At 49.7% G+C, this 22,993-nt stretch overlaps 2 protein-coding genes across 2 annotated transcripts; one reads left to right on the top strand and one right to left on the bottom strand.

Annotated features, from left to right (window-relative positions):
- The first annotated feature begins 193 nt into the window (after positions 1-193).
- On the top strand, positions 194-8,725 carry akr1a1b (aldo-keto reductase family 1, member A1b (aldehyde reductase)). The gene is made up of 9 exons (XM_072439085.1): positions 194-286; positions 1,915-1,999; positions 2,544-2,663; positions 4,253-4,404; positions 5,092-5,287; positions 5,567-5,766; positions 6,071-6,143; positions 6,230-6,316; positions 8,528-8,725. Exons 2-9 carry the CDS (start codon positions 1,919-1,921, stop codon positions 8,591-8,593), a joined length of 975 nt encoding a protein of 324 aa, XP_072295186.1. The 5' UTR covers positions 194-286; positions 1,915-1,918; the 3' UTR covers positions 8,594-8,725.
- A 199-nt stretch (positions 8,726-8,924) lies between these two features.
- cunh19orf44 (chromosome unknown C19orf44 homolog) lies at positions 8,925-15,723 on the bottom strand. Its single transcript, XM_072438654.1, has 6 exons — positions 15,408-15,723; positions 15,071-15,332; positions 13,150-13,208; positions 12,355-12,721; positions 11,314-11,483; positions 8,925-10,032 (listed from the first exon to the last, which is right to left on the bottom strand). Exons 1-6 carry the CDS (start codon positions 15,585-15,587, stop codon positions 9,973-9,975), a joined length of 1,098 nt encoding a protein of 365 aa, XP_072294755.1. The 5' UTR covers positions 15,588-15,723; the 3' UTR covers positions 8,925-9,972.
- Between the last annotated feature and the right edge of the window lie 7,270 nt (positions 15,724-22,993).

Raw genomic sequence — 22,993 nt, 5'->3', positions numbered from 1 at the left:
TGTTTCCTCGAGTGAAACCAAACCCGGAACCAAACTGAGCCAAACTGAACCAAACTGAGCCAAACTGAACCAAACTGAACCAAACCCTGAACCAAACTGAGCCAAACTCGAGGAAAGATGACGTATTCGTTTAATTAAAGGCCACATCCGGTCTCAGCCGCTGTCACGTGACCACCTGACCTCACCACCTGACCTGACCACGGGGTACGGGCAGCGGTGTTCGTGTGCTGCAGCTGGATCTCAACAGCAGGAGCCACAGGAGCCACAGAAGGGGGACACACGGCGCGTAAGTATGCGGCAAACGGGAGCCTGGAGGCGGGTTAGCTGTGGCGCAAACGGACGTGGAAGATAGTCAGATACAGCATCACGTGACCCCTGAGTGGACAGAGAGGACACTGGACAGATGCAGCGTCACGTGATCCCTGAGTGGACAGAGAGGACACTGTACAGATACAGCGTCACGTGTCCCCTGAGTGGTCAGAGCCGCCTGTGTCTCCATGGACAGGTCAGAGACGCCTGTGTCTCCATGGACTGGTCAGAGACTGCACTGTCCTCACAGCAATAGACGCAAAAGTGAAATACCAGAGTCATAATCAGTAATTGAAGCTAACAATGTTGAATGTTGCTTTTCTGTTACAAGGAAGGAAACAGAGGGAGGAGAGACAGAGGGAGGAGAGACAGAGGGAGGAGAGACAGAGGGAGGAGAGACAGGGAGGAGAGACAGAGGGAGGAGAGACGGAGGGGAGGAGAGACAGACAGAGGGAGGAGAGACAGAGGGAGGAGAGACAGAGGGAGGAGAGACAGAGGGAGGAGAGACAGAGGGAGGAGAGGAGAGACGGAGCTCTGAGGCTCTGTGTTGTGTCGTGGGTTCATAGACAAACCAATGAAAGAGTCACAATTCTAGACAAAGACACTGGTACAAAAAATGCTTTTATTGAATGAATCCAATCCATTTTATTCATATAGCACAGAGCCAGAGGGAGCCAGAGGGAACCAGAGGGTTCCAAAGTGCTTCACAGCAAGGTAAAAGACTACAGAAGCATAAATAGGATAAAAGTAATGAGATAAGATATAAAAACAAAATGAAATAGAAAATTAAATCAAACAAACACACTAAAATCAATGGAATAAAAGTAAACAAAATAAAATAAATAAAAGGTGCTGCCCTCCCAACACATATAAAACATACAATCCACACACTACATGGTGTTAAAAGCCAGAGAAAACAGATGGTTTTAAGAAGCGATTTAAAAAGAGGCAGTGAGGAGGCTTTTATTATGAGGACTGGCAGTTTGTTCCACAGGAGCTGCCGCTGCAAAGGCTCATTCACCTCTGACCTTTAGCCCGTGGCACTGTAAGGAGCTGGTCAGCTGACCTGAGGGAACGGCTGGGAGTGTAGGGGTGTAGCAGCTCGGAGAGGTAAGGAGGGGCAAGACCATTTAAGGCTTTAAAAGTAAATAAAAGAGTTTTAAAATGAATCCTAAAATGAACGGGCAGCCAGTGGAGTGAAGCTAAAATAGGCAAAATGTGCTCATATTTTCTTGTTCCAGTTAAAAGACGGGCAGCAGCATTTTGGACCAGTTGGAGACGAGCAATTGAGGACGTGTGTCCCCCTCAATGAGGGACACACACAACGATTTAGAGGTTAATTTAGACATCTGTGTTGTAATAAATACAAATCTATCGGAAGCATTTGGACGTGTCATATCAAAGTGTGTAAGAAACAGATGAAAGTATCATCTTTGTGACTCTGTTTGTCTCTGTTATTTGCACAGCGTCTCTCCCAAGATAAAAGACCAAACTCTCCTATATCTGATTCTATACTTTGTCCACAAGATGAATTGACTGTTTACATTCATTTCAATCATGACAAATAATCTGATTATTGTTGTCTTCTGTCCTCTTGTGTTTCAGAGACATGAACGGCTTTGCAGTTCTGAGGACCGGGCGGAAGATGCCTCTCATTGGACTGGGCACATGGAAGAGTGAGCCTGGGAAGGTAGGCCTCTGTGCCCCGCCCTCCTCTGCCCCACCCTCCTCTGCCCCGCCCTCCCCTGCCCCGTCCTCCCCTGCCCCGTCCTCCTCTGCCCCGCCCTCCTCTGCCCCGTCCTCCCCTGCCCCGCTTTCCATTGCCCCCCTCTGCCCCGCCCTCCTCTGCCCCGCCCTCCTCTGCCTCGCCCTCCTCTGCCTCGCCCTCCTCTGCCCCGCCCTCCTCTGCCTCGACCTCCTCTGCCCCGCCCTCCCCTGCCCCGTCCTCCCCTGCCCCGTCCTCCTCTGCCCCGCCCTCCTCTGCCCCGTCCTCCCCTGCCCCGCTCTCCATTGCCCCCCTCTGCCCCGCCCTCCTCTGCCTCGTCCTCCTCTGCCCCGCCCTCCTCTGCCCCGCCCTCCTCTGCCCCGCCCTCCTCTGCCTCGCCCTCCTCTGCCTCGCCCTCCTCTGCCTCGCCCTCCTCTGCCTCGCCCTCCTTCCAGCACTGACCACACGTGTGAGTCTCTCTCTCTGCAGTAGACTTGAGTGGTCAGCAGTGGTCATTGTGTGTCCTCAGGTCAAACAGGCCGTGGTGTGGGCCTTGCAGAGCGGATACAGACACATCGACTGCGCCTCCATCTACGGGAACGAGGTGGAGATTGGAGACGCGCTGCAGGAGACGCTCGGGACTGGAAAGGTAAAGTGTCTTTAACCCTGCTCAAGAGACACACAATGAGACAACAACCAATGAGACAACACACAATGAGACAACACACAATGAGACAACACACAATGAGACAACAGCCAATGAGACAACACACAATGAGACAACACACAATGAGACAACACACAATGAGACAACACACAATGAGACAACACACAATGAGACAACACACAATGAGACAACAACCAATGAGACAACACACAATGAGACAACACACAATGAGACAACACACAATGAGACAACACACAATGACACAACAACCAATGACACAACAACCAATGACACAACAACCAATGAGACGACACACAATGAGACAACACACAATGAGACAACACACAATGAGACAACACACATTGAGACAACAACCAATGAGACAACACACAATGAGACAACACACAATGAGAGAACACACAATGAGACAACACACACAGGATATTAAACACAAATAAAACATTCAATCAAATTGACTAATGCATAAAAACACATTTACATCTGAGGCTCGTCCAGAGCTTTAAAATAATTTAAAGGCATAAAATGATTTAACTTCAAAAGTCTGTGTTTTGTTCCACACGAGCCTTAGAGCTGAACCTAAGAGCTGAACCTAAGAGCTGAACCTAAGAGCTGAACCTAAGAGCTGAACCTAAGAGCTGAACCTAAGAGCTGAACCTAAGAGCTGAACCTAAGAGCTGAACCTAAGAGCTGAACCTAAGAGCTGAACCTAAGAGCTGAACCTCAGAGCTGAACCTCAGAGCTGAACCTCAGAGCTGAACCTCAGAGCTGAACCTCAGAGCTGAACCTCAGAGCTGAACCTCAGAGCTGAACCTCAGAGCTGAACCTCAGAGCTGAACCTCAGAGCTGAACCTCAGAGCTGAACCTCAGAGCTGAACCTCAGAGCTGAACCTCAGAGCTGAACCTCAGAGCTGAACCTCAGAGGCCACGCCCCCCTCACCAGGGACGGGACATTGAGAGAGTGACTCATACAAGGACCTGGTGTTCACCTGAACCACAAACTGGACTGGACTCATAACACAGACGCACTGTACAGGAAGAGCCAGAGTCGGCTCTACCTCCTGAGGAGACTCAGGTCTTCAGGAGTGACAGGGCCACTCCTGACAGGGCCACTCCTGACAGGGCCACTCCTGACAGAAGGGCCACTCCTGACAGAAGGGCCACTCCTGACAGAAGGGCCACTCCTGACAGAAGGGCCACTCCTGACAGGAGGGCCACTTCTGACAGGGCCACTCCTGACAGGAGGGCCACTCCTGAAGACCTTCTCTGACTCTGTGGTGGCATCAGCTCCTGTAGGTGTGGCCTGCTGGAGCAGCAGCATCACAGAGAGGGAGAGGAAGAGGCTGGACAAAGCTCCGTCCTGGGCTGTCCTCTGGACTCGGTGCAGGAGGTGGGGGACAGAAAGGGTCCTGGGCTGTCCTCTGGACTCGGTGCAGGAGGTGGGGGTCAGAAGGGTCCTGGCTAAACTCACATCTTTGCTGGACCATGAGTGTCCAATGTATTACAATGCATTGACCACCTGTATTTTAATAACATATTGTGTGTCACTCCAGCCCCTGAGGCGAGAAGACGTGTTCGTCACATCTAAACTATGGAACACCAAGCACCACCCTGAAGACGTGGAGCCATCGCTGCTGCAGAGCCTGAAGGACCTGCGGCTGGACTACCTGGACCTGTACCTCATCCACTGGCCCCACGGCTTTAGGTGAGACCACGCCTTTAGGCGAGCACACGCCTTCAGGTGAGCCCACGCCGCCAGGCAAGCCCACGCTTTCGAGCCCACGCCTTCAGGCGAGCCCACGCCTTCGAGCCCACGCCTTCAGGCGAGCCCACGCCTTCAGACTGAGCAGCACTTTTCAGTGACATGTTCAACTTTGTAGGACATGTACATTTATCATGTTTCCCTCAACATCTAGGGGTGTGAAAAGCTGTTTGCCCCTCCTGATTTCTTATTGTTTTGCATATTGCTGTAGAATACATATATATAATATCACCATAATCTAGAACTGAAAGAAATGCAGCTGATGAACTGTTTTCTACAATTAAGAGGAAAACTCGTTTTCTTTCCAAAGAAGAATGACAATTTGGCTTTAAGATTATTTTTCACCTCTTGCATGCGTTTGTTGAAAGAGTTTATCATCGAACCAAATGCCCAAGTATTTGTAATAGAATAAACAGTCATAAGATTAGATGCTCAATACATATTAAAGCCGCAAGCGGTATCCAACGGCCCTCGTGGGCCACCGGCCCTCGAACTCTGCTCTGTGCAGACGAGACTGTTTTAGCTCCATTTTGAAGGAAGGATGTGGGTGACTATTTCATGCACAGACTCCGCCCCCTTTACCCTTTACAAATGTGTAGTTCTGACATAAGTGACTGTGTGTGTTTGGAGGCGAGGGGAGGAGCCATTTCCCAGAGCAGAGGATGGCGCTCTGATCTACGATGACACGGACTATAAGGAGACCTGGGCGGCCATGGAGAAGCTGGTGGAGAAGGGCCTAGTCAGAGCCATCGGTCTGTCCAACTTCAACAGCCGACAGATGGACGACATCCGCGCTGTGGCCACCATCCTGCCCGCCGTGCTGCAGGTGCGGCCGCTGCACCAGTCACGTGATCTGTAACGTCGTCTCCTGTGTGGGACGTCCAGCCACAGAACCGCCCGATTAGGGATTTAAATGTATGGACAGATGTATATAATATTTAACACAGATGGAGGCAGCGTAAATGAATATGGGTCAAATGTATATATTTAGTGTGATAGTGAAGGTGACCCAGACGTGAAGGTGACCCAGACGTGAAGGTGACCCAGACGTGAAGGTGACCCAGACGTGAAGGTGGTGACCCCGCCCCGTGTTGCTTCTGTGCAGGTGGAGGCTCACCCGTACCTGGCCCAGGAGCAGCTGTTGGCTCACTGTCAGGAGCGGGGCGTGGTCATGACCGCTTACAGCCCTCTTGGCTCTGCTGACCGCGCCTGGAAACAGCCTGACGAGCCCGTCCTGCTGCAGGAGCCGGTCATCAACACACTGGCCCTCAAATACCACAAGTCCCCTGCTCAGATCCTGCTCAGGTCAGAACCGTCTGCTGCTCCTAGTGTTCTCGTGCTTTCTAATTAGTACTTACTTCATTAGTTTGGTGGGATAGTACCTGTGGTCAATATCTGTCATAGTTTTACATCAGTAAAGTAGCAGTTTGTGAGGAAAAATGACAGGAAGTAGAGCTGAGTTCTGAAACCGAATCGCTCTGTCTCATCATCCAAAATGTACCAAAGTGAAGGTGTTACCATATTATACTTGATCAAATACACGTCACACATCCAAATGACACCGTCAACATAAAGGAGTTACCTATGACTCCCTTGTTTTGTCTTGAAGGTGGCAAACACAAAGAGGTGTGGTCGTCATCCCAAAGAGTGTCACCGAGTCCCGAATCCAAGAGAATATTCAGGTACAACGCAACTGTGTCTGTGACGCTGCTTATGACATCATCACCTTCACAAACGGGTGTGGCGCTGTTGTGTGCTGTGTCTGCAGGTGTTCGACTTCACACTGCAGCCAGAGGAGATGGACAGCATCAGTGCGCTCAACCGCAACTGGCGCTACATCGTCCCCATGGTGGAAGTAAGTCTGTTCTCTGTGAATGAAGCTCCAGCTCACAATCACAATAGGTTTATTGCCATTTTCATTGAACACAAACATAGGAACTTATCTCAGCGTTAAAGTGCAACATAAAATAATTAATGATAAAATAATAATAGCAACGTCTATAGAGTCAAATATGGTGTGCATAAATTAAGAATTTACTAATAAAATAAGGTAAAAAATAAACTTGTCTCGAATGCACACAGATATTTACACCAAAATGTACAGATTGTTGGAAATAGTGCAGAAAGTGAACAGTACGTGAAGAGTATTGGGTGAATAATTGTTAAAGTGACAGTGTTTAAGAAGTGTTCATGAGTCCAACAGCCGAGGGAGAGAAACCGTTCTAGTGGAGGAGGTTCTGGTCCTGATGGAGCCTCCTGCCTGAGGGGAGTGGCCTCCAGCCTGAGGGGAGTGGCCTCCAGCCTGAGGGGAGTGGCCTCCAGCCTGAGGGGAGTGGCCTCCAGCCTGAGGGGAGTGGCCTCCAGCCTGAGGGGAGTGGCCTCCTGTCTGGCCTGAGGGGAGTGGCCTCCTGTCTGGCCTGAGGGGAGTGGCCTCCTGTCTGGCCTGAGGGGAGTGGCCTCCTGTCTGGCCTGAGGGGAGTGGCCTCCTGTCTGGCCTGAGGGGAGTGGCCTCCAGCCTGAGGGGAGTGGCCTCCAGCCTGAGGGGAGTGGCTTCCTGCATGAGGGGAGTGGCCTCCTACAGAGATGAAGTCTGCAGCCGATCACCTTCTCAGCAGAGGGCGCTGTAGTCTCTGTTTGTCCCTGGCTGTGGCTCCAGCGTACCACACGGTGATGGAGGAGGTGATGGAGGAGGTGATGAAGGAGGTGATGAAGGAGGTGATGAAGGAGGTGATGGAGGAGGTGATGGAGGAGGTGATGGAGGAGGTGATGGAGGAGGTGAGAATGGACTCAATGATGGCCGTGTAGAACTGCTCCATCATCAGCTTGTCTTTCTTCAGCTGCTGCAGGAAGTACATCCTCTGCTGGTCCTTCTTGATGAGGAGCTGATGGTGGCTCCCACTTGAGGTCCTGGTGATGGTGGCTCCCACTTGAGGTCCTGGTGATGGTGGCTCCCACTTGAGGTCCTGGTGATGGTGGCTCCCACTTGAGGTCCTGGTGATGGTGGCTCCCACTTGAGGTCCTGGTGATGGTGGCTCCCACTTGAGGTCCTGGTGATGGTGGGCTCCCACTTGAGGTCCTAGTGATGGTGGCTCCCACTTGAGGTCCTGGTGACGGTGGCTCCCACTTGAGGTCCTGGTGATGGTGGCTCCCACTTGAGGTCCTGGTCATGGTGGCTCCACCTCCTGTAGACAGACTCATCCCCGTCCCAGATGAGCCCGATGAGGGTAGTGTCATCATGGCGATGAGGGTGGTGTCGTCATGGCGATGAGGGTGGTGTCGTCTGCAAACTTGATCAATTTTACCGAGTCGTAGCTGGAGGTGCAGCAGTTTGTCACAGGGAGAAGAGCAGGAGAGAAAGTACACAGCCCTGTGGAGATCCTGTGCTGATAGTCCCAGTGTCTGAGACATTCTTCTCCAGCCGCACGCACTGACTCTGATCCATCAGGAAGTCAGTGCTCCACCTGCAGGTGGAGTCAGTGCTCCACCTGCAGGTGGAGTCAGTGCTCCACCTGCAGGTGGAGTCAGTGCTCCCCTTGCAGGTGGAGTCAGTGCTCCTCCTGCAGGTGGAGTCAGGCAGGTTGAGCTGGGAGAGCTTGTCCTGGAGCAGAGCAGGAGGTGGTGTTGATCCTGGTGTAGGTTCCCGGGGAGTCCAGGTGCTGCAGGCGAAGTGGAGAGCCAGGTTGATAGTGTCGTTCATGGTTATGGTTGATGGTGTTGGCTCTGTAGGCAAACTGCAGGAGGTCCAGCAGGGGGTCGAGCAGGGGGTAGGTGAAGGACTTGAGGTGGGGGAGGACCAGGCGCTCAAATGACTTCATGAGGCCTTCACAGGTCTGTGGTCATTAAGTCCGGATCACTGGATGTGTGGACTTCAGATCTGTGTTTTCTCTGTAGCTGTTCTACTACTTTGTTCTTTTATCACGGTTTGTATCAATAAAGTGTTACAGTACCACCTACTGTAGTTGTACATGTTCAAAGTATTTGTTTTACGCTGTACAATTTTTAAAAAAGGAGTGAAAGAAAGAGCTTTAGTCTTGTGTCCTCTGGCTGAAGGTTCTTGTGTCGGCAGGTGAAAGGGAAGCGTGTTCCCCGTGATGCAGGACACCCGCTCTACCCTTTCAATGACCCGTACTGACCGTGACTGCTGCATCAACACGTGCCTTCCTCTCCAGCTCCACAATCGGATCTGACTGTCACGGATCGAGAGAAAACGCATGAATGCAAAAATATTCTTTTTTCCATAATAAATATTTGTTACTTTGTTCTAGTCCTGTCTAAGTGTCATGTCTCCTGAGGGTTCATGGGAGGAGACAACAGCAGCCAGTTCTTGGTCAGCTTGAAGGATTCTAGGCAGTACGTGGAGAGCCACAGGACCAAGAATACACACTTCTCTCATACTTAAGAATCGTCCAGAAAGACACTTCAAGACGTGATTGTCAAAAAATATTAGTTTATTTGATCAAATATTTGTACATTTTGTTGAAAAGGTAAAAAGTATCAGTGATTCTCTAGCTCAGTGGTTCTTAAACTTTTTGAAGGGACTGAACCAGTTTCATAAGCTCATTCACCAAGCACTTCTTTATTGGAAAAATAAAATACTATTTTTTTCAAATTCAAAACATGGGTATATATTTTCCTGGTGCACAAAATTAACCGTGCATCAACATCACTGTGTGCAAAGAATAAAATCGTCAAAACATGATTTTCACACAAAAACATAATGAATATTGACGTCATGAGTGACTTCTGCTGTTTCTTTCACTGACCAGTTCATAAATGTGACACTCTCATGTCATTTTCTCAACAAAGTCTATTCCTTTTCTTCATTTTTGTGTCCAGCATCTTCGAAAAGGATCGCTCACAAAGATGTTATATTATATTATAGTAGTTATAGAAAAGGACAAGGGAAATGGCCCCAGAGGCTGTTCTTTTTGCCCTTGTGGGGCCAGGCTGGTGCCTGTTCCTTATTACGCCTGGCCCCAAAAGGGCCAAAAGGAATAGGGAACAGGCCCCCAGAGTTTACCAAGACGTTGTCCAGAAAGGTGGGCTTTGATTCAGTCTAAAATATTACGAAAGAAATCACAGGACGTACATCACGACAGTCACAAGTCGCACCAAACTCCAGCAGCACAGACAGGCCAAGCGGGCGTGTCATCACCAACCAGACGAGTCTGATGTGTGTTTTGACCTCCGCCGAACCCCTGAGGTTCCATCGAACCCAGGTTAAGAACCACTGCTCTAGCATAAAAAATGTTAAACACACAATCCTAATATCCTTATGCATATACAAAAATATGGCACACATATTCGCGCAGTGTGGTCATCTTCTGTGTGTGGTCATCTTCTCTGCGTTGTCATCTTCTGTGCGTTGTCATCTTCTCTCTGTGTGTGGTCATCTTCTCTGTGTGGTCATCTTCTCTGTGTGTGGTCATCTTCTCTGTGCGTGGGCATCTTCTCTGCGTGGGCATCTTCTCTGCGTGGGCATCTCTGCGTGGTCATCTTCTCTGTGTGTGGTCATCTTCTCTGTGTCTTCTGGTCAGAGCGAGGCCTGGAGGCTCTTAGTGTCGAGATGGACTGGAAAACAACAAATAAACTCAATTTAGTTCGAATTCACAAAGACGCTTGATTTGACTAATAATCCCTGATAAACCATGACACACGGCTCGTCCTCGTTGATGACAGTGTTTTAGAACTCTACTTCCTGTATTTTTCTTCTTTTATTGTTCAGTTTTTCCTTTACAAACGCCCACCGCCGCTGCAAAACTCGACTTTACGATCAGCATTTGACCCTCTTAATCCCAAAGAGGAAGAAAAAAGGACAAGTCTAGTTTGGGAGCATTTCTGTGTGTGAGGACAAGTCCTGATCTCGTCCTCAGGCGTCTCCATAATATTTCAAGTTTGGACTGGATTTTGCTGGACGTTGCCGCAGAGCAAAAGTAACACGAAAACCCTCTGACTAATAATTGGTTTCGACCTATTTTCAAAGACACTTGACACTCAAAACTAAGCAGCGTCTTTGATGAGTCACTGCAATATTTCAATACATGAGCCAACAACAAATTATTATCATTTTCAAGTCCAGGTGGAGCCACGAGCTTGTCACAGATGTAAGATGATGCAGCAGTGTCTCCCTGCATCTGTTCAGTTCTCCCTGCATCTGTTCAGTTCTCCCTGCAGCTGTTCAGTTCTCCCTGCAGCTGTTCAGTTCTCCCCGCAGCTGTTCAGTTCCCCCCGCAGCTGTTCACTCCTCCCTGCAGCAGTTCACTTCTCCCTGCAGCTGTTCAGTCCAGTCCTCCCTGCATCTGCCAGTCCTCCCTGCAGCTGCCAGTCCTCCCTGCAGCTGTTCAGTCCTCCCTGCAGCTGTTGCCTCGCACGTCTCCACAAAAGTCTAGATTCAGTTCAAAGAAAGAAAACTAAATGAACCAGTGGATCAGTAAAAGCAGAGTTAGAATGACACTTTGCATTGCTCCTGCTTTAGGGTCTGTGGCCCCCACAGAGAGGGGCCGGAGAGAGGCCGGAGAGAGGCCGGAAAGGGGGCCGGGGAGGGGCCGGAGAGAGGGGCCAGAGAGAGAGGCCGGAGAGGGGCCGGAGAGAGGCCGGAGAGAGGCCGGAGAGAGGCCGGAGAGAGGCCGGAGAGAGGCCGGGGAGGGGCCGGGGAGGGGCCGGAGAGCGGGGCCGGAGAGCGAGGCCGGAGAAGGAGGTCCAGCTATCTTTGTGCCAGTGCCTCTAACTTTGACTCATTATTATTATTATTATATAGCTCCTTATTAACTCCTCACATACTTCAATGATCGTGAATATTCATTTGTCTCTGAAGGACAGAACGTGAGCTCCGCCCTCTGAAATACTGAGTACCTTTAGCGTGTCCTCCAGAGTAGTGTATCTGTAGTTGGGGGGCCCCAGGCCCCCAAGGGCCTGAGTGTGGTGCTCCTGAGAGCTGTTGATGAAGTGAGAGGTCAGGGCCAGCTGCTGCCTCAGGCTCTCCACCAGGAGCCCCATGGAAGGACAGGGGCCACCGTGAGCAGCTGCAAGGACAGAAGGACAGGGGCCACAGTGAGCAGCTGCAAGGACAGAAGGACAGGGGCCACAGTGAGCAGCTGCAAGGACAGAAGGACGTCAGCAAGAGTTAGTATACATCTGAGGTACTACGAGTACCTCAGATCAGTAACGATACTTTTCAGTGACAGACCGTGTTACCATGGAGACGCAACGCTCAGATTAGGAAACAGCCAAATGATGTTAGAGCTTTGACGTAAAACAAGTGTGACTACGGTGATGGTAGCTCAGTGATGGTAGCTCAGTGATGGTAGCTCAATGATGGTAGCTCAGTGGTTAGAGCACGTGGTCACCGTTATGATCAGTCTGCTCCAGGGCAGTTGTGGCTTCTATTGTTTTTATTTAAATTATTTTGCTCTACTTATAATTATACCAGATTTAAGTATTATTCATTATCTGTGAGGAAGAAAGAGCCGATCGCCTGGCAACCCAAGTCCTCCAGTACAAATATATATATATATATATATATATATATATATATATATATATATATATATATATATATATATATATATATATATATATATATATATATATATATATATATATATGGGTTTAATTTGATAACCTGGTCTCGGCTCAACATTGTGAGACATGGCGAGCTAGCCAGTGCGCTGCTGTGCACATGGCGAGCTAGCCAGTGCGCTGCTGTTCACAGAGCTCTTTCCATAAACTGTGCATCCAAATGATCAAGTGACTTTCTATAAGTCCTGTGATGGACAGTTTAACTGTAAACTCCACACTCACACCAAACTGCCTCGTCTAATGCTAATGAATGAAATTGATATTTATATTGATAATATATATTGACTTTTCAAAAATGTGTGTTGTTAGACTGACCAGGCAGGTGAAAGGTTTGTCCGGCGGGGTCTTTGGAGGCCTTTGCTAGGAGCGCGTCGGGCTGGGGCAGAGGGCTGTTGGGTTGGGACGTAGCTTCAGGAGAGCTGGGGTCAGAGATAGTGGCTCTGGAGAACGTGTTAGAGTAACTGGACTGTGAGCGGGGAGAAGGGGGCTGGCCGCTGTCCTGGGAGGGGCCCTCTGAGGGGCTCTCAAAGTCAGTGGGGTATTCAACCTCCTCAATCTCCTCCTGCAGCTCCTCCTCAGGCACCTCCTCCTCCAGCTCCTCCTCAGGCACCTCCTCCTCCAGCTCCTCCTCAGGCACCTCCTCAGGCTCCTCCTCAGGCACCTCCTCAGGCACCTCCTCCTCCTGCAATTAATACATATCAAATTGGCCGTTGAAGGAAATACAATATACTCCAGCACAAACAGAAGTCTTCAGACTCCCACAGGGACCATCAGCTGTGATCATACTGTACTAGAAAGGATCTGTACTAGAAAGGATCTCCAATTTAATTTCCCAAAAGGCTAGAATTTAACGTTGTTGTTTTTTAGTTGATTACTTCTATTCTACGGTGAGAGTTCTTAACTTTGAACCAGATCGAGATGGATAAATATAAAAATACATAGTGACTGAAGGCTTCTAATATAAATCCTTCTTTGACATTTAGATTGAATAATGACCATGTCTTTGTGTTGGAATCTGTATAATCCAGATACTGTAATGATTATGAAGATAAGATTTAATTAGATGTTAAGATAGTTAGCTGAAGAAGCTCAAGTCTTTCCAGCCCAGACCTTTAACACCAGAGCTGCAGGTCCCAAGTCCTCCAAGTCCACCAGGTTCATCCTGAAGTCTGTGGAGCAAAACAGAGATTTTGTAAATGTGAAATGCACAATATGACCAAGGTCTGCAAACATTTTTTTATTTATATTTTTATATTTTTATATATATATATATATATATATATATATATATATATATACATACACACACACACACACACACACACACACACACACTCCTAAATTAGCAAACATAGATAGTAAATGCTAAGTGATTATAGTAGTTGTGGTCTCCAGGTATCACGCACACCTTTTACTTTTTCAATTTAACCCTTTGTAGATTTTTAAGGAATATTTTTCACTCACACACACACACACACACACACACACACACACACACACACACACACACACACACACAAATCCCATTATGATTTATTTTTTATAAATTTAATTTGGTGCATTACTTATATATTAATTATATGTTTTAAATGAGACGTTTGTATTGAAAAAGTCTCATTCGTCGGGACTTTCGAGGGCCCCCATTTAAGAATAAAATCCACATAGATTATAATTTTTCTCTACTTTCAAAACTCAGATCTCTTCATCTACTTGACATGTACAAACTTCATTAATATGATTCCTATTTTATTTTTAACTTTGAATGACCATAGAGCATTAAAAGTACAACCCGAGTGAACAATAAAGTTGTTGTTTTTTAAATATATTTTCAAAATTAAAAAAGTCAACTTGAAAACTTAAGCTTGAATGTATTAGAACATGAGGCCAGTAATATAGATGAACAGAAGAATTCATACTTCATGAGAAGCGAGACGTTTGTCCGTGCACCTCTGGCTGGTTCTTGACACATCATCTGAGCAGAAGATGGTTGGTCAGGGCCGTCCTTCAGTGGGCTCTGATTGGCTTCTCAAACTTACACATAAATCTCATTCTCAAAACTGTTGAAAGTATTTGTTGGGTGATGAGAGCAGCCTCTTTCTCTCTCTCGCACGTCTAATGTTGGTCCAAAGGTAAAGCTTGTCTATGAGTTCAGCCCAGACACTGTGACCCTGTGACTCCCCCTGTGGCCCCTGTGACTGTACCCCTGTGGCCCCTGTGACTGTACCCCTGTGGCCCCTGTGACTGTACCCCTGTGGCCCCTGTGACTGTACCCCTGTGGCCCCTGTGACTGTCCCCCTGTGGCCCCTGTGACTGTCCCCCTGTGGCCCCTGTGACTGTCCCCCTGTGGCCCCTGTGACTGTCCCCCTGTGGCCCCTGTGACTGTCCCCCTGTGGCCCCTGTGACTGTACCCCTGTGGCCCCTGTGACTGTACCCCTGTGGCCCCTGTGACTGTCCCCCTGTGGCCCCTGTGACTGTCCCCCTGTGGCCCCTGTGTGGACACATAGCTCTGCTCAGAGACAAAACAAGTGAACCTTCTTATTGGCCGTCACAAAGGTGGCTGCTGATATTTTTAGATAAATTTACCAAAAGTTTTCAAGTTCCCGCTTTTATTTTGAAAATGCACCATTTTTGTACGTTTTATTGTTCACTCTGAGTTTATAAAGGTCTTATGAAGTAAAATATTTTCCGGCCATTCAAAACTGCGGACCCTCAAGGATCCTAAAGGTGACAAACGTATAATTTACCCATATTTTTATTATTCTGAATTCATTACATATAATATCTTAATAATATTTTAATTTTGGAAATATGTCTTTTATTTTTTATTATTAGTGTAGTGTACTGTAAAAAGTGCCTTATAATCTAAAAAGTAAGCACCTTATATACACAGTGTATAGCTGTATGTATAGATAGTACATAATAAATAGATGAAGAGAATACAAAAATATGATTTTATGGCCATTTAAAAGTCCCCAAGGTGACTTTTTTAAGGATATATTTGTTGGGTGCATAAGTACAACGAATGTCTTACGTCCAGTGTCCGAGCGGTCACTGTTGGACTCCTCCAAAGGAAAGAGCTCCTCCAGAGAGCGGACATCACCACATGCAGAGCCCACAGAGGAGGACAGAGAGAGGGGAGAGGGGGACACACATGGGGGACATGAGGACAGGCATGAGGGAGACAGGCTGGACTGAGGCTGTGCAGGTGAAGTGTCCTGTGGTGACACTGGACAGTGGTGGAGCTCTCTGGAGCGAGGAGCTGGACAGGTCACAGAGTGTCTGCTGTTTGACTCCTGCAAGAAAACATCTGTACAATGTTGAACCAGTAAAACCTCTGACTCTGCCTCAGTTTGTCCCGAGTCACATACCTGTGCGCTGTCCTCTGATGGACCAGAGTGTCCCCCAGTGTCACCGACCAGAGCAGCCTGAGGTCTGCTCTTTACAAAGTGACGCGGCTCAGTCCCGGGCCGGGCGGAGCTGGGTCGGGTGGGGCTGGGCCGGGTGGGGCTGGGCCGGGTGGGGCTGGGCCGGGTGGGGCTGGGCAACATGGCCTGCCCCTCTGTGAGATTTTGCACATTTCTCTGTTCTGCTCTGAAAGGACTTTTTCCAAAGCGGTGTTCTATCTGGGCCAGTCTGCTGAGAGCAGCGCTCTGCGAGGTCAGTGAGGTCAGCACTGAGCAGGACACAGCTCTGTCCAGCAGAAAACACACAACACAAACAGCTTTACCCTGAAGACTCTTCTGTGCAGGATGAAGCACAAACTACCATGGTAAGAGCACTTGGAGAGCAGAGGTTTCATCTCCCGCTCAGGGCCCCGCTGCAGGGGCCCGCTGCAGGGGCCCGCTGCAGGGGCCCGCTGCAGGGGCCCGCTGCAGGTACAGGAGCCCCTCAAACAGAGGAGCTGTATACTGCGCTGTGTTTCAGTTTTGTGTATGATTGACATAAAACAGCACTAGAATCATAACGTGCTCCTCTGAGCTTCACAGACGTGTCACTCCCAGACGGGGCCTCCAGCACAAATATGATATAATATATTATAATATGCTCCATTTCACTGGACTTGGACTCAAACCATAGTCTTTAACCACGAGGGCAGTAACTGCAGTGACTTAGAGTCTAGTATGAAATCTTTGCTAGAGCATTTTTAAAATCAGCCATTATTTTCAATATCAAAGGCAATAAATGAGTATTTCATAGATAGTATATTTGCTGTACCTCTCTTTGGACGGGTCGAGAGCAGCAGCAGAAGGTCTTTTTAAGAACCGAGTGGCTCCAGAGTCCAGAGGGGTCAGAGGGGTCAAATGTGGAGCGACCTGCCCATAAGAACAGACAGTTTATGGTCAGAGCCGGTCAGAGACTCACATGTCCGTTTATTCTCCACAAACACATGTGAGGGCTCTTGTCAGGCTGTGCTCTTTGCTCTGGCAGCACATTTACAGAGAACACACCAACCTCCGGAGCCTGGGGGCCCTCAGGAGCCTCGGGGCCCATGCGTCCCGGGACGGAGCTCAGCGACGACACACTCAGGTCGGACAGGAGCTCAGGGGACATCTGGGAACACTGTGTTTATTACAAAGAGAATTCCCTTCGTAAAGTACCGCGGTGAAGTTAGTTTCACGTTGGACGTCGTTGGACATTCGCCTCCGCACTCAGAGGTCCCGCTTCCTCTGAGTGTGCCCCGCCTGCAGTAGCTCGACGCGGGGAGCTGTGCGCTGAAGTGCCGCTTGGTGCGCCAGTTAGGGACCGTCTCTAAAGTACCTTTTGTTTAAAAATGTGTTTCTTAAAAAATATCAAACGTATTTATATTTAAAAAAAATAAAAAAAATAACATTGAGCATGAATCCAAGTTGCTAATCCTTGATGCCATAGTCCTTTTGGGCTAAAAAATTAACCCTTTGTAGATTTTTAAAGAATATTTTTAGTCAAAAAACAAGGATTACTTTCAATAGCTCCTAAATTAGCAAACCTAGATAGTAAATGCTAAGTGATTATAGTAGTTGTGGTCTCCAGGTATCACGCACACCTTTTACTTTTTCAATTTAACCCTTTGTCGATTTTTAAGGAATATTTTTTGTCAAAAAACAAGGATTATTTTCAATAGCTCCTAAATTTGCAAACCTAGATAGTAAACGCTAAGTGATTATAGTAGTTTGAGTCTCCAGGCATCACGCACACCTTTTACTTTTTCAAATTAACCCTTTGTAGATTTTTAAGGAATATTTTTCGCCAAAAATCAAGGATTCTTTTAGCAGTTAGCAAACACCGTAGAGTTGTTGAATTGACTGATGAACGGTCAAGGAAACGGCCTGTGTTACTGGACCCTGGACCACAGAATGTCAGCAGAGCTTTGAGGCCTTAAAAGCCAAGCTCACCACGGCCCCCGTACTTTGCCTACGCTGACTTCTCCCTCCCATTCATTCTGGAGGTTGGTGCAAGTCATGCTAGATTGGGGGCAGTGCTCTCCCAGGAGCAAGAAGGGAAGGTGCGACCTCTTGCGTACGCCAGTCGAGGGCTGCGCCCGACTGAGCGCAACATGTCCAACTACAGCTCCATGAAGCTAGAGTTGTTGGCCCTTAAGTGGGCCCTGACTGAGAAATTCAGGGAGTACCTGCTAGGCCACAAATGCGTGGTCTATATGGACAACAATCCCCTGAGTCATCTCTCCTCAGCCAAACTGGGAGCTGTTGAGCAGCGCTGGGCAGCCCAGTTAGCCTCTTTTGATTTTGAATTAAAATATCGTTCAGGTAAGTGTAACCAAAATGCTGACGCTTTGTCTCGCCTTCCTTACAGGAAGTGGCACCGGGTACTTGGGGCACATGTCTGCCTGGGCAGTTAAAACAAGCCCTACAAGGAGTGGTTACACAGGCAACACAGTCCCTTGTGACTTTTCTACCGCAAGTTGCCCCTGCTGACCTCCGCGAGCTTCAGCAGTCTGACCCCGCCATACAGGAGATCCTGACCTTTTGGCAACAAAATCGACAGCCCACTCGTGAAGAGCGACGAGCCCTCTCTTCGACTGCCCTCTTAGTGCTGGCCCAGTGGGACCGCCTGGTAGAGTTAGAGGGGCTTCTGTATCGGCAGGTGTTTTGTCCTGACGGTGGTGGGGCTGTGTATCAACTCCTTCTGCCTAAAGCTTTGGTCCAGAATGTCCTCACCCAGGTCCATCAGGAGCATGGACACCAAGGAATAGAGAGGACTCTGGCCTTGCTGCGTTCCCGGTGCTATTGGCCAGGTATGTCACGGGAGGTAGCCCAATGGTGCCAGGCTTGCGAGAAATGTCAGCATGCAAAGGACAACCAATCGGTTCCTCACGCCTTTATGGGCAACTTACTGGCTTCACAGCCAAACGAGATCCTTGCAATCGACTTTACCCTGTTAGAACAGACCTCCACAGGTCTGGAAAACGTGCTGGTCATGACTGACGTTTTCAGCAAATACACACTTGTAGTTCCAACCCGCAACCAGCACGCTTCCACTGTGGCGCAAGTCCTGGTCACAGAGTGGTTCGCAAAGTTCGGTGTGCCGGCACGCATACACTTCGACCAGGGACCAAACTTTGAGAGCACTCTCATCCAGCAGTTGTGTAAGCTGTATGAGATTACAAAGTCTCGTACTACTCCGTACCACCCAGCAGGAAATGGACAGTGTGAGCGGTTCAATCGAACGCTTCACAATATGTTGCGTGCTCTTCCTGCATCCCGTAAGAGGGACTGGAGTGGTTGCTTACCCCAGGTGCTCTACGCATATAACACCACTCCCCACCAGTCCACGGGTGAGTCTCCATTCTTCCTGATGTTTGGGCAAGAACCACGTCTGCCTATTGATTTATTGTTGGGGAGGGTGCAAGACCCCGTGGGGGGAAGTGTGCATGAGTGGGTGAAAAGAGCACCAGATGCGTCTTCAGGTGGCTTTCGACGGGGCAAGAGAAAGATTGCGCCTGGCGGCCTCACGCAGAAAGGCAAATCATGACCAACGGGTCAGAGATGTGCCATTTAAGGAAGGCCAGCTGGTGCTACTTCGTGATTACAGTGCTAGGGGTCGTCGGAAGACCCAAGACCTGTGGGGCCCTCAACCTATGTTGTCCTGCAAGCCCCAAGGGAAGATGGTGTGGTGTAAACGGTGGCTCCTGTGGATCAACAAACCAAGGTAAAAAGGGTCCACCGATCCCTGTTGAAGGCCCTGCTTTGCAGTGGCTCCCCTGCCACTGTCCCTGGTGTGAATCCTCCGGATGCACCTGTAGCACCAATCATAGATGGATAGAACAGTCATTTGAGGATGATTTGTTTTTACAGCCGCCGGTGCGGCAGCCAACAGTTGTGACCCAAAACTCCTCTCACGTCCCATTACACGTGCCGAGTGCTCAAGAACCATTAGTTGCTCTCCCCACCGTGGTCACTGACCAGGCTCCGCCAGCAATTGACCCTGTGGCCAATCCTGGCTTCAGCGAGGCATCTGTACGCTAGTCCACTCGCACGGCCGCTGGCCAACACCTAAATCCCCACCGTATTCCAAGGTCCCTAGTTGAACAACCATCCGGCCAAGGTGCTCCTGTGTCATCCTCCAGGCTGACACAAGCAGTTTTTAGGCCTTGGTGTTAAGTTGTGTTTCATCGTCGGGGCGACGATGCATTTCGGGGGGGTGGAATGTGGCAAGATGGGCTGTGGAGGCCTGTGCTGAGGGTACACTTACCTGCCGCTCCGTGGCGCTCAGCTGGCAGACTATTTAAGCGCGCCCTCCTCATCCGCCTCTCGTTTCGCCCACACGCTCTTCCGGGCCTTGATTGTTGGCCACTCCGTCCTCCATTCCAGGTAATGACAATCCCGCGGCTTCGATTCATTCATTTCACAAATTCATGAATTAAATTCTTCCGGTAGTGCCGCTGCAGTGCCACAGGCACCCATAATCCAGTCCGGGGCTCTGGCAAATCACCTCGCAGGTAATGAACGCCCAATTCTCCTCAGTCATTCAGTTTCAACGCTCCTAAATCCCGGTTTGCCGCAGATACACCGGTCAAGTACACCCGTTTGGCTTTTAACGCCTTGTCCGTGACTACGCGCCGCAGATTGCGGCGAAGGCGCTGTTGTGCGGCAACAGCTGGCCAACGTTGCGTGCGCTGGTCCACTCAGTTTGGACGCAGCCTTTGGTGTGGAGCGATCCCATTGAGCAGCTAAGGAAGTATCGTACGCTACTCCGTCAACCATGCCCGGTATGTGCCGTGAATTTATTTAGATCAGTTTCGATCTGGTAATATTGCAGGTCTCCTGTGGTGGTCCGCAGCGGCTTGGGCACGCCCCCCTCTGCTGTTTTGTTCCTTCTTGGCATCTTTTTGTTTTGTTCCTGCTCTGTTCTGCTCCTGTATTGTGCCTATTTTGCCGTCCTGTTTTGTCCCTATTTTGTTCTTATTTCGCCTACTATTATAATAACTTGGGTTTGACTTTCTAGGTTTGCTAACTTAGTAGCTATTGAAAAGAATCCTTGTTTTTTGACAAAAAATATTCTTTAAAAATCTATAAAGGGTTAAATTGAAAAAGTAAAAGGTGTGCTTGATACCTGGAGACCACAACTACTATAATAACTTGGGTTTGACTTTCTAGGTTTGCTAACTTAGGAGCTATTGAAAAGAATCCTTGTTTTTTGGCAAAAAATATTCTTTAAAAATCTATAAAGGGTTAAATTGAAAAAGTAAAAGGTGTGCTTGATACCTGGAGACCACAACTACTATAATAACTTTAGGTTGACTTTCTAGGTTACCTGATTTAGGAGCTTTTGAAAAGAATCCTTGTTTTTTGACAAAAAATATTCTTTAAAAATCTACAAAGGGTTAATTTTTTTTGCCCAAAAGGACGATGGTATCTAGGATTAGCAACTTGGATTCATGCTCAATGTTGTTGTTTTTTTTGTTTTTTTTATAAATATGTTTGATCTTTTTAAGATAACAAACGGTACTTTAGAGACGGTCCCTAACTGGCGCACCAAGCGGCACTTCAGCGCGCAGCTCCCCGCGTCGAGCCACTGCAGGCGGGGCACACTCAGAGGAAGCTCCAGCTCAAGTTGCGGAGGCGAATATCCAACGTCCAACGTTAAACTAACTTCACCGCGGTTCTGAAAGTCACATTCCAAACATCCTACCCGCGGAGGGGCCAGCGCTGGGGGGCCCCCGTGTGCCGCTCCGCCTCTGCGGGACGAGAGCACCTCCTGGGCCCGCTCCAAAGCCGAGCTGCGGCCCCTGACCAGCTCCGGAGCCGAGCTGGGGCCCCTGACCCGCTCCGGAGCCGAGCTGGGGCCCCTGACCCGCTCCGGAGCCGAGCTGAGGCCCCTGACCCGCTCCGGAGCCGAGCTGAGGCCCCTGACCTGTCCGCTCTTCCACATCCTCTTCACAAACAGTGTCTGACACAAACACCACGGGACATCACGGCACCGCGGTGAGGCCCCGGGGAGCACAGGTCCATGGCCCGGGCTGGACTTCTTATGCTTTCACGGGAGTTGCGCGTTCCGTTTCCATGAGAACCAAACCCGGGAGCCAAGATGGCCGCCGGGGCTTCTTCTCATGCTTCTTCTTCTTCTGCTTCTTCTTCTTCTTCTGCTTCTTCTTCGGTTATTCCGACACAGGCGGTGCAGGTACAGCACAATACTGCCTCCTCTGGTCAGTATAGACTTTATACTCTAGAGCAGGTGGTGAGCCCCCCTCAGGCCATAATGACCCCACAGCCTCAAGAAATGATAAAGTGTCATATTTATTATTATTTATCGTCAATGAACAAACAGGAACTTTATGATTCGTGCAACATAAACAATAAAACAATGAATAGGTCAAAAGAGAAACAATTTAAATCTATTATGGGATGAAAATAACAAAAAGCTATCAGATATATAAAATAAGAATACAATTAAAAAATAGGCTTAATATGTACACAAATTTACAGTTGTACATGAGTTTCCTCCGGCGTGTGGCTGGGCGCTCCCTTAGAGATAAGGTGAGGAGCTCGGCCACACGTGGGGAGCTCGGAGTAGAGCCGCTGCTCCTCCAGCTGAGGTGGCTCGGGCATCTGTTCCGGAGCCTCCTGGGCGCCTCCCTCCTGCCTGAGGGGAGTAGCCTCCTGCCTGAGGGGAGTGGCCTCCTGCCTGAGGGAGTGGCCTCCTGCCTGAAGGGGGTGGCCTCTTGCCTGAGGGGAGTGGCCTCCTGCCTGAGGGGAGTGGCCTCCTGCCTGAGGGAGTGGTCTCCTGCCTGAAGGGAGTTGCCTCTTGCCTTAGGGGAGTGGCCTCTTGCCTGAGGGGAGTGGCCTCCTGCCTGAGGGGGGTGGCCTCCTGCCTGAGGGGAGTGGCCTCTTGCCTGAGGGGAGTGGCCTCCTGCCTGAGGGAGTGGCCTCCTGCCTGAGGGGAGTGGCCTCTTGCCTGAGGGGCCTCTTGCCTGAGGGGAGTGGCCTCCTGCCTGAGGGAGTGGCCTCCTGCCTGAAGGGAGTGGCCTCTTGCCTGAAGGGAGTGGCCTCTTGCCTGAGGGAGTGGCCTCCTGCCTGAAGGGAGTGGCCTCTTGCCTGAAGGGAGTGGCCTCTTGCCTGAGGGGAGTGGCCTCCTGCCTGAGGAAGTGGCCTCCTGCCTGAAGGGAGTGGCCTCTTGCCTGAGGGGAGTGGCCTCCTGCCTGAAGGGAGTGGCCTCTTGCCTGAGGGGAGTGGCCTCCTGCCTGAGGGGAGTGGCCTCCTGCCTGAGGGAGTGGCCTCCTGCCTGAGGGGAGTGGCCTCCTGCCTGAGGGGAGTGGCCTCTTGCCTGAGGGGAGTGGCCTCCTGCTGCCTGAGGGGAGTGGCCTCCTGCCTGAGGGCGTGGCCTCCTGCCTGAAGGGAGTGGCCTCTTGCCTGAGGGGAGTGGCCTCCTGCCTGAGGGGAGTAGCCTCCTGCCTGAGGGGAGTGGCCTCTTGCAGAGATGAAGTCAGCCGATCACCTTCTCAGCAGAGGGCGCTGTA

Source organism: Eucyclogobius newberryi, unplaced genomic scaffold (assembly GCF_026437365.1).
Source record: "Eucyclogobius newberryi isolate DKJ021-1_F unplaced genomic scaffold, fEucNew1.0.hap1 SCAF_9, whole genome shotgun sequence".
Classification (NCBI taxonomy): domain Eukaryota; kingdom Metazoa; phylum Chordata; class Actinopteri; order Gobiiformes; family Gobiidae; genus Eucyclogobius; species Eucyclogobius newberryi.
This window is presented reverse-complemented; position numbering and strand designations above follow the sequence as displayed.